The 11760-nt window shown below is 43.9% G+C and overlaps 2 protein-coding genes across 4 annotated transcripts in view; both read right to left on the reverse strand.

Moving 5' to 3' along the window:
* PLEKHA2 (pleckstrin homology domain containing A2) overlaps nt 1-319 on the reverse strand; it is a 41516-nt gene extending 41197 nt beyond the window's left edge. Inside the window, exon 1 of the mRNA XM_089537957.1 lies at nt 233-319. The gene's annotated coding sequence lies outside the window, so the exon portion shown is untranslated. The remainder of the gene's footprint in view (nt 1-232) is intronic.
* Nucleotides 320-3509: 3190 nt separating this feature from the next.
* The window catches only part of TACC1 (transforming acidic coiled-coil containing protein 1), a 43359-nt gene continuing 35108 nt past the window's right edge, over nt 3510-11760 (reverse strand). For all 3 annotated transcript variants that reach the window (XM_089538689.1, XM_089538687.1, XM_089538688.1), the window contains 3 exons: nt 11191-11297; nt 10676-10796; nt 3510-10490 (listed from right to left, as the gene is read on the reverse strand). In XM_089538689.1, the coding sequence (XP_089394815.1) occupies nt 10422-10490; nt 10676-10796; nt 11191-11297 (297 nt within the window). In that variant the 3' untranslated portion in view covers nt 3510-10421. The remainder of the gene's footprint in view (nt 10491-10675; nt 10797-11190; nt 11298-11760) is intronic.

Genomic DNA, 11760 nt, shown 5'->3' on the forward strand with positions numbered 1-11760 from the left:
GAAAGTGATGGGGTCTCCTTCTTTTAAGCAGAGGCTAGATGGCCATCTGTCACAAGGGATGCTTTGATGGGGAGTTCCTGCATGGCAGAATGGGGCTAGACTGCATGGCCCTTGTGGTCTCTTCCAACTCTCTGCTTCTAAAGAGGCCCTCCCTTGCCCTCTGGGCAGTGCCACCTCCATGCCATCCCCCCCAAGAGATGCCCCTTGGGCTGCAGTGCCACCATTCACTCACCGGGGCTCTGCTGCATGGCTGGCTGGGGGTCTGACTCTGCAGCAGCTGGGTGCCTTTCGTTCCGGGTTCGCTCCGCTTGCCCTCCTCCTCCTTCTCCGGAGCCAGCCCCGGATGTATGGCTGTCTATCTGCCGGGGAGAGTGGAGCCAGGAGGCTGGCGCTGCAGGAGGATGGGCAGGGCGATCCCTGGGCAGGGCCAAGCAGCCAAGCACCACAAAGCCCCTCATCCACAGCCCCAGGGCAGCAGGGTGCAAAGGCTTGCCAAGCTCCATCAGGCAAAGAAGAAGAAGCAGCAGCCCTAAGTCTCTTGGGCTGCGTCTGCACTGCAGAAATAATCCGCCTTGGCACCACTTTAACTGCCCTGGCTCCATGCTGTGCAGTTCTGTAGTTTTGGGAGCCATGTTAGCCTTCTCTATAAGAACAGCACCTCAGCAAACTGCAGATCCCAGGCTTGTGCAGAATGGAGCCGTGAGGGTTAAAGCAGTTGTCAATTCGCATTAGTTTTGCAGTGTAGATGCAGCACAAAACCTGCCATTAAAGTGGTCACAAAGAAGCATTAACATGAATCTTTTTACTTTCAGGATTTCAGTGACAATGCATTTCCGAGATCGCTTTATTTGTGCAATTGCATGTGATGACCATCTGCGCAGCTACTCACCATTTTGACTTTATTTGCAGGATGCTTGAAATGCGCTTTAATCCCTCTTTAATGCCGGAATTAGCCCTAGTGTGATAAACTCCTCAATCGGATTCTGATTGCAAATAGATTAAGGAGCAACTGTTAGTTTGCCTGGTTTGGGATCTTGTTCCATTTTAAAATGTGTTATACAGTTTTTATCTTTTTAAAAACGTATTTTATTCTTGTAATAGCCATGTTTTAACATTGCGCTTAATTTCACAATGCATTTAATTTGCAGTGGCATTCCATTTAATTCCTTTTTAATGCACCTCTGGTCTGTTTTCAATTGTATTGTTCGCTTAATATTGGGAAGCTGCTCTGAGACCTAGTTCCATGAAAGGAGTGGGATACTACTACTACTACTACTACTAATAATAATAATAATAATAATATTTTTCTATCTAGAAAGGACTCAGGAAAACTAGAGACAGGGATTATAGGCCCTGAGACCTGGCCACTTTAACTAGATGCTTAGGTTTTGCACTGATGGCTCCATTTAAGGTCAATGACAAGATTCCAGCTCCAGTTCCCTTCGACTGAATTTCCATTTCCCCATTTTGCCTGGCTCTGAAAGAAACCACCATGTCCTTTTTTTCCCCCTCCTGGGAAAATTCAACAGACTAAAACATAAAGCTACAAGTCTCCTTCTCCTTTCTCCTAAGTTCCACATTGAGCAAACCTTGGGCATCTTTCAGGGCATCTTGTGACTGCCTCGCAACTGGCTCTGAAACATTTTTTCTGCCCCGGACTCAAGTCAAATGGGAAGAAATCACACAACTTGTTGCAAAACTATTTATAGAGCCTGGAAAGCTGGCTGCTTGCTTCCCTACCAGAAACTCTCCTGCTTTGCAACAGCTTTACTATAAGGGTTCTGTGGGCCGGGGCAACTTTTCCTACCTCTGCTGCCGTCGCTGTGTGCCTTCAAGTCTTTTCCAACTTATGGTGACCCCAAAGCAAACCTTATGGCGACTCCAAGGCAAACCTATCCTGGGGTTTTCTTAGCAAGATTTGTTCAGAGAAGCTTTGCCATTACCTGAGGCTGAGAGAGTGTGACTTGCTAAAGGTCACCCGGTGGGTGTCCATGGTTGAACCAGGGATTCGAACCCTGGTCTCCAGAGTCCTAGTCCAATGCTGAAACCACTACACCATGCTGGCTCTTTTTCCTTCCTAGGTTTTGTTAAAGACATAGGAGCTGGGCCTGTAAAGAAAGTGGCAACCTTGCATTTTGAATATTCTTATTTTTCGTGGGTGTGGCAATGAACAGTTTCTCTCCATCTTTGCCACAAAGCTCTTCTCTGGTAACATGGCATTATGGTAACATGAGCGAATGAACTAACCTACTGGCTCTCAATGCCTGAAAATTTGCCATCAAATACAGCCCCTCATTTGATTACCTGCAAATTTAATGTACTTTCTCTGCATGCTTCCAGATGACTGGCTCTTAGCGCTCCTCATCCATTGTGATAATGCAGCGGATCCCACCTTTCCCTTCAGTATTTTGTTTCCCCGCAAAGGAAAAAAAGCAAGCAGCACCAATGGAAGCCAGGATGATCTTTTTCACAAAGCCCAGCAGCAATTGCACAATAAACCACCTCACCTGGAAGCAAAATGTATGTTGTGTTTCCATCCCATGTTAAGCCTTGCATTTGCTTTTTCTGTTAAACAGAGCCCTCAAGTGGCTATGGACTCAGGCTGCTTACTCCTCCATTCCCCTGGAAGGATAGCTCCAGAAGGGAGGGGAAATATTAACATTAATAGGCTTGACATTGGGCTATTATTAATTTTGTGTTGTCCTCCTTTGCGGTTAGGACATCTGGTCACCCTGCACTCTCTCAGCCTCAATGGAAGGCAATGGCAACCTCCTCTGAACAAATCTTGCCAAGAAAACCCCAGGATAGGGTCGCTTTAGTGCCACCGTAAGTCGGAAATGACTTGAAAGGGTGACGACAAATTATTAATTTAAATAAACAACTTGTTTGGATGCCAGCATTGCTGCTCATGTGTGACTCCTTCTCTCCTTTTTGGAAATCAGGACCTAACATGGTACTATCGTGGTGCAACATAGTTGTAAAAGCATGGGTCTTGCAGAGTGCAAAGAGGCATCACAGAGACATTGGAAGATATCACACGACTGGATATATTGCAAAGCAAGCAAACAAACCCAGTTGCTCACAAGACTTGTTCTCCTTTTGAGGAATGGTAGTGTGCTTTACTGTAGAAATGTCCCATTCAACAAAGGACTACACTAGAGAAAAATGGATCTTGTGGGGAAATGGGATCGCATTCGCCACTAACCAAAAAAAAAAGGGGGGGATGAACTTAACTCCTCCATCTCTAATCCTCAAATAAAGTATGTAGAGACCTTGTAGCACTCTGAGACTAACTAAAGAAAGAAGTTGGCAGCATGAGCTTTCGTAGACCTAAGTCTCCTTCCTCAGATGCATTTGACCAAAGTCTACGAAAGCTCATGCTGCCAACTTCTTCCTTTAGTTGGTCTCAAAGGTGCTACAAGGTCTCTCTACATACTGAATCTACCGACTAACTTGGCCCTATCTTGAATTTGACCTGAAATAAAGAACAAATAATAATCATAGCCAAATTGGAAACACATTATTTTTATTCAGGCAATGGAACATGGAGGAAAATATATATATATTAGTAATCATTATAATAATCTCATTTGTGGGAGTATAGCTCTTACAAATATTTACCTGACATAGAAAAAGGAAATTGTCATACATATCAAATGCGTGAAGGTGGAGGATTACATGTGCCCACTGTACCAAGCAAGGCCATCCACTTGGCACCTTGGCCTAGACGCTGGAGGACCTTTGCCAAATGGCAAGGGGAACCAAAATAACAGTCATGTTAAGGTGAACATTTAGTGGGATGCCTTAGTAACAGATGAGTTGTTGGTCATTTTGTACTGGCAGACAGCAAGAACAGTGGGTTTATAGGCAGGCTCCTTTGTGGAAGGGGCTTGAGAAGAGTTGGCTGCAGAGAAAGGCAGGCTTGGAACCAGCAATAAGCAAAATTGCTCATGTTTGGGTCTGGAGTTACTTTGGTTCTGGTGCAGGAGTGGATAACATTACTCTTCCAGATACTGTTGGACCGCACATGCTATGGGTCCTAACCAGCATACCAATGGTAATAGTTGATGTGATTTGTCATCCAACATTGAGGACGAGGGAATGTTCCTCTAATCTACAGGACCTTATGCCACGAGAAAAGAAAGTGGAAACCAAGCCAGAGAGTAGTGGCTTTCTTTGTGCCTTACTGCATGGTTTTGTAGCGCTTCAGTTCTTCCGGTAGGAGAGGGTTGTAAAAGCACCTCTTTTGTTTAGAAGGACAAATCTGTTTGACAAAAGATGCTCTGGTTGTGTTGCACAGAGAGTCAGGATATAAATAAATTTTAATATTATTATTATTAAAAGATGCGCTTTTACAAATGTCTTCTATAGGAAGCAAACTGAAGTGCTACAACATCATGCGGTAAGGACAAAGGAAAGCATTATTCTTCATTTCCACTTTCTCTTCTCATGTGATAAGGCTCGAAATCTATTTACCAGACATTGGTCTGATATCAAGAAAAAGTCCAATGGATCTGAATTTTTTTTTTGGTCTGGACCAAACCCAGAGAAGTCACTGAGCAACAATGTCATTGAGCCAGGTAAATTTGCTAGGCATTGCATTGACTAGGTTTAATCTGGGGTTAAGTCCAAAGTGTACATCGTGCCCTGTCCCAACATTAAAGGCCCAATTCCACATTGCGACATTAAAACCACAGCCTGGAATTAATTCACCCCAAATCAATTTGTTCCCCATAATTCGTTATTGTTTTAACAACAATTTCAGAGTAGTTTCAGAAGTTTATTTTTAATTGCTTTTTCATTTTATCATCACCGATGTTAATGGGTTGAATGACAACATTATACATTAGTGCAATGTGTGTGTCTGTGCGCATTTTTAGTGATATTTTAAAAATACAAGTAATGCATCACCAAGATGCAGTTAATGCATAACAAAGCAAACGAATTTACAGTGGACACAAAAATAATTTAACATTTCATCAGTACATTAGTATTGTGTGGGCTTCAATCCCTATGTTTCCAAATCCTAAAAAGCCCCGGCTTTTGTGTTCAAAGGCACAGATAGTGGCCTCTTTACTTTGCTATGAATATTCATTTGTCCAATGGGGAGAGGATGATAGGCCTGCACATTACACATTACAGAAATTAGGTTGCATCTGCCTGCATTTTCTGCTCGCACGAGAACTAAATGGCAGAAACCATTTCAAGGTACCTTTGCAGCTCAAAAAGAGGTAGCATCCCATGGGATAACCCAGCAGCAAACCTTGTGTGCATGACTGTGCTAGAAATGGCATCTTTGCTGCATCAAACCGCCAGCCTTCGAGGTGATGCACATGGCACATGCACAATAAAAACAAGGCACAGTTTGCCATATGCTACTGCAGATACACGCTGCCTTTAAACCCACTATCAGGAGTAGCTAGTAGTTCTTTTTCCAATTGTCTTGCAAAGATTATAGACAGGCAGAAGCAATAGCCCTATAAGGATAAAATTATAAGGATGAAACCAGCAGCTAGTCTGGCCAGCATGGCCTTCTGCTACTCCAGACTGCTATGAGGTGCAACAATTCTACAGATTTAAACCACACGCGCACACACACCACCCACTATATAGAACTATAACCATTATATATACACATTATATATATATATATATATTTATATATATTTATACATATATATATATTCCAATATCTGCACAAACTATAATAACCATATTATAGTTAATAATGTCATTCCTTAGGAATCGTCTTCACCCACATTTCAGTGGCATGCTTGAGAGGCACACAAAACGAGGGAGCATATGGCACAGTGCGCTTGCGGGAGTACACACCCACAGATGGAAGTGCTACCACCGAATACCCAGCAAAAAAAAAATACACATTGGAAGATGGATGGCATTCAGATCACAAGTCCCCTTTCCTGTAGGGTCAAGAAAGCCTGACCATGGCACCTTCTGGACGTGTTGGAACTTAAACAGGCAGAATGAGGGGAATAATGGGAGTTGTAATCCAACACATATGCAGTGTGTTGTAGTTACTGAAAGCGAGTTCAGTCATGGTAACCAGCCAAAGTGACATGCAGGATCATTGCTTTACAGCACCCACGACCAATTCCACAATAGGACAGGGAAGGAAGCCTTCAAAACCCTTTATTCTTCACCATAGACCCCGGTCGTACAGTTATTGCCAGAATCTGCAGCAATGCCAATTCAATTTTCTGAAGCCAGCCTTCACCTTCAGAATGAAGCAGAACTTGGTTAAATAGGAGTGCCTGTTATCAGCTTCGGCTGATACGCCAGCTGCGTCCCTACCTGGACCGAAAGGACCTAGAATCTGTTGTACATGCTTTGGTAACCTCTCGATTGGATTTCTGCAACGCGCTCTACATGGGGCAACCCTTGTACCAAACTCGGAAGCTGCAATTAGTGCAGAATATGGCAGCCAGATTGGTCGCTGGTAGCTCCAGGTCGGACCATATAACACCTATCTTAAAAGATCTTCACTGGTTGCCTATTCGCTTCCGAGCTCAATACAAGGTGTTGGTTTTGACCTATAAAGCCCTAAATGGCTTGGGCCCAGGGTACTTGGAGGACCGCCTCTCCCCACATAATCCACCCCGCACACTCAGAACATCTGGGACTAAATTGTTGGAGGTCCCTAGGTCTAATCTTACTCGGACCTCACAGAGGGCTTTTACTACTGCTGCCCCTTTACTTTGGAATAAGCTCCCTGCAGAGCTTCGCTCCGCCGCCTCATTAGATGTTTTTAAAAAACAGCTGAAAACATATCTATTCCGGCTGGCCTTCCCACCTTAATTTGTTTGTCTGTTTTTCCTGCCCCCTTTTTCCTTTCTGACCCTGGATCGATGAACGTTTTGCATTTTTCTTCTGCCCCTGATATATGTATTTTTTATCTTATCGTTTCCTGTTCCTGTCTTTGTAATAATGGTTTTAATTGCTTATTGAATTTTTAACCTGTATTGTAACGTTTTTATAACTTTGTAAGCCGCCCTGATCATTTCTTGGAAGGGCGGGGTAGAAATAAAATTTATTATTATTATTATTATTATTAAATAACTGGAAGTCACTTCTGAGTAAGGTCTCTGAGTAAGGTCTCTGAAAAAGGGGAAAGCTAAATAAAGGGGAAATGCCATCCCAGAAGTGATGGTTTTCCATTAGGGGGGCATTTTTAAAAAATGGTGCAATGGCTTTTGAAGAAGCATCTTCTGAGGGAAGCCTGGGGTTTGCAAAAATGCCCCAAGGGATCACACGTGGCCTGTAGACCACCGTTCCCGTACCCCTGGTGTAGGGTAAGGCTGTAACCATGTCATGGGAATGACTGGTTTATCTGGTATTGCGCTGATAGGAATCTGCCATGTGCCTGGGATGGAGAAAGACCTCCTCTTATACTCAGCCCCTTTTCCTGCCAAACTATTTCCAGATGAACATGAGATCTGGTGGAAGAGAGCACTCGAAGTGCCATCTTTTGCACCTTCTCATCACAATCCAGGGACAGGAAAAAACGTGCCCACCTTTTGGCATGAAAACCTCAGCATGAAGAGGACTCCGTTTCACAATCGCTGGCAAGGAACAGAGCTTGCAGAAGTTAATTATTTTCAACATAACTCCCAGAACCTCCCAGTCAGCATGTCGGCTGAGTTCTGGGAGCTAAGAGTTTTTTAAAAGTAACTTCTCCAAGCACTGACAAGGCGCAGCTTGGCAGCCAGGATAAGAGGTGTGGGAGAAAGCAGAACATTTGACAGAGGCGTTCCACCCGAGGCATATACAACACCTGAATAAACAGAAGACGTTCCAGAGAGCTGCTTCTCTGGACAGGCCTGCTCTTTCACCTTGGAAGGAAAGGTGTTTGCATTTTTGATCTGATGAAGAGCCAGCCCTCTCCATACATTGAGCCCTCAGCATGTGCCTGGAAGCCATGGGATGGGCGACATGAAAAGATCTGGCTGGAAAATTCAGAGAGGCAGCCTGCCCTTCTTCAGAAGCATCTCGCCAAACTACAAGGGCTAGAATCTCATTTGGAAAAGAAAGAGAAAACAAACCGCACGTAGTTGGGTTTCTCGGGATTCCCGGATTCTGAAATGGAGTGCATGTGAAATTTACCACAGGCAGAATAGCAGCATGTGAACATCCCCAATAAATGCCATCAAAAAGCATAGACCTATGGCTTTGGAGGATCTGTTTCATTCCGGCTTATGGGAAGAATGCAACATGTGCCAACAGCACCTGATCAAGACAAGTCTCAAATCTGTAGGCAGAGGGAGAACTCCCTGTTAAGCAAACTGGTTACATATATATACCTGGACACAGCCAAAGAATGCAACAACTCAATGTCAGCATAATACAAGAAAGACCTAGGGAGACTGTAAAACTCCATAGCCCTTGATGCTTGACCCTGGCGGAGAAATCAAAGTGCTTCAGTGATTTATCAGTGGAGGCAGACATGAAGAAAATGCAAAAGGACGTTTAGGATGGGACATTTAGAAGATAAATGTCTGGCAGTTACACCTTCATCCTTTATACAACCATCATACCATCTAATCCAGAAAGGAATCAGACATCATTTTAAATTATCCTACTTGTGGGACGGATTTTCTTTATTTTTAAGCCTGAAATTTTCCCAGAAGTTGGTGCGGACGGAAAGTTGCCAAGGATGCTAACTATACAGAGGTTTATACTCCTGATTCCATCAGCCAGCTTCCAAAGAAGTGACAACATTTTAGATTGTGTTAACAGGGGGATAATTTTTTTTTGCATCTTTCTGAATGTCTAAGGGCTCCTCCTATTTACCTTGGAAGACCCTGCATTCAGGGAAGCATGCACCCTCCTCAGGAAGAGAAATTGTCCTCATTGAAGTGCATTAACTGAGAGACAAATGCCAGCAGGGAAACCATGTTGGTCCACCACCACAAATATAAAGAGCTGCTTGGCACCTTGAAGGCTAAATGATTTATTATGGTATTGTTAGAATAAGAAAGGGGCATTTAGAAATCTCAACCGGAGAAGACTCAAAACCTGACTTCAAGGTGCTGTAAGACGGTCACGTATGTTTACAAAGATGAAGACAGGCACTTCCTTTCGATATGGCCAATCATGGGGCCTGTTCACAATGTACAATTATAGTGCTATGATTCCACTTCAACTGCCATGACTTCATCCCTATGAAATCCTGGGATTTGCAGAGTAAGGGAAGGACATTTGGAATTCTCAGGATTTGTCTACATGGACAAATTACCCCAAATTACCTCTACATCCTGTTTAGGCCAAGACTCCAAATCGGATGCCTGCACCTGATTCAGGGCTCCCTCTCCTAACCTGCATTTAAATAACTAATCATTTGCGGTGGGTTTTTGGCTCTCTTTGCAGCAACAACAATGTCTGCCTTTACTTATGGACACAGTGCAAGCTGCCCAGTGCTGCCACTGTGGGCACAAGTCCCTCTGAGATCAAGTGCCCAGCATCAATGGCATGGCTGGGCACCAGGCAATGCACAGGAACCATGTGGGAAAGCAGCTGCCTGTTGTTCACTGGAAGAGTCGAAAACCCACAGCAAAAAGAGAGCAAGTAAAGGGGGAATTTGGGGGGATTTGAGGCCAGAGTACTCTAGGGTCAGACCAGAGTATTCCAGCAACTGAAGACAAGTCTTAGCCAGAGAGCTCTAAGGCCTCTCCAAAGGACAAACTCTAAGAGTCCAGCCGATGCAACCATGGCAGTTAAAGTGGAATCACAGTGCTGTAACTGCGTGGTGTGATGGGGGCCATGGCTATTACCTAACTCTCCTAGGATTCAAAATAAATGTTAATCAGGGGCTCTACGTGCGATCTACCTTAGGGCGGATCCGGTTGTTGCACAAATGTGTTTGTGCTGGTTGCACTTTCTTGTGGTTTCAGATATAGTTTAGCCGATGTGTCCCTTTGCTGTGTGGACTGCAACCTCAAGACAGTGACGCATCAGCTCAGGTAAGCCACATCTCATACAGAACCCTTCCTGACATCAAACTGCAGGCATTATCAACAACAGCAGTGCCTTTTTGTGGGCTGGAGACTCAACAGAGCCGAGCGGCTGTTTCTCAGTTGCGTTGCAGCAAATACAGCAGCCACATTGAGACATAGCCTTCTCAGTACCAGTTGGGACCATACAGTCAGGACTGCCTGCAAATAGCAGGGAGCATAAATGGAGCTGGGGAATGATTTGGAGCAGTACGATGATGAAAATTAAGGACAGAGGAGAACCTCTGGGCCTGGTTCTTGCAGGCGGCTGAAACAGAAGCAAGGGGCATGTGCTTTTCTCTCTGCTGCTGGGAGGAGGGAGAGATTATTTGTGGAAAATAAGGCAAGGCGCTTGCTTGAAGATGCAGATAGATGACGGGAAGCAGCCAAGCATGGTGCTCCGGACGGAATGGATCAGTCAGTCTTTCCCAACTTGGCAATCAGCTCATCGCAGATCTTAGTCAGCTCTTCTATTTCCTGATTCTAAAACAAAAGAAGTAGTAGCAAAGAGTAAGAAGGAAAATCTTAATATATGAGTGTTTTGTTGATGGTGTGTGTGTGTGTGTGTGTGTGTGTGTGTGTGTGTGTATATATATACATATATATATATTATTTTCAGGGATGTTATGCCTTACATTGCGGCTGCTTTGAAATTATCACTGCTGTACCTTTTGCTGAAGTGCTCTCTCCAGTGATTCCACTTTCATTTGTTCTTTTCGGAGCCCGGCATGCAGAGCTGCGCTCTCAGCTTTGGCCTTGTTACGTACCTGAGCAATTTCTTCATTGGCTCTACATTGGAGTGGCAAGAGACACACAAAGAGAAAGACAGGTATACAGTATTTTTAAATGACATGATTTGCTGCACTATAATAAATTTACCTGCTTAGCAGAAGAATGATCCCCCAGTTTGGAGCTGAGGAGTTTCAGCCCCAGGATCTCACATCAGCAATACAGATCCCTCCCCTTGTGGATGTTGAGATATTTTGACTTCCTTTGCACCATTGCTTCTTAAACATCAGCTTATATTAGAAAATGTAGTTGCAGAGAAGGCATCTGAGTTGCTTTCCTTCTGTGTCTCTGGGAGTATTTGCATGTTGTATTAAATCATGGCTTAGCACTAACTGCAAGAGCAGAAAAGAGCAAGTGCGAGTGCAAGGCCTCTGAGTGCCTAGAGATATCTTACTTGTCTAATTTCTCTTCGGCATGGATTTTCAAGGCCTGGTACCGCTGTTCCTCTTGCTTGACCCGATTGAGATAATCCTGGGCACATTTCTTCAAGGCTTCTTCATTCTAGAAGACAGAAGTTGGCAGAACAGAAGCATTTAATAATAAAAGACGGAAAAGGCATCTATTTGAGAGGACACTGGGATGAGAGCTTCTAAGAGTGCCTCCTGAACCAATTTTGGAAAAGTCTCCCAGAGGTTTACCAAAACCAAAAACCTCTAATAGGTGCGTATTGCAGTCCCCAGAATTATTCTTCAGTTCAGACTGAATGTGAGCAAGACCCACAAGGAATGGACCTTTGGGTTGCTTTTGAGAAATGGGAAAGTAAAATAATAATTTTAAATGCATAGTGTCACCTTAAAGCATGAGGAATGCTGAAAGGAACAATATGGATGACCACATGATTCCCACCTTTACCTTAAAGACTAACACATTTATCTAAGTTTCTGTGGACTGCAGTCCATTCCATCAAACAGGCACACAGTCCACAAAGCTTTATTCCGATAATAATTTGTTAAGTCTTGAAAGT

The sequence above is a fragment of the Sceloporus occidentalis genome, unplaced genomic scaffold (genome assembly GCF_023333645.1).
Source record: "Sceloporus occidentalis isolate IW3139 unplaced genomic scaffold, rSceOcc1.0.p SCAF_9, whole genome shotgun sequence".
Taxonomy (NCBI): domain Eukaryota; kingdom Metazoa; phylum Chordata; class Lepidosauria; order Squamata; family Phrynosomatidae; genus Sceloporus; species Sceloporus occidentalis.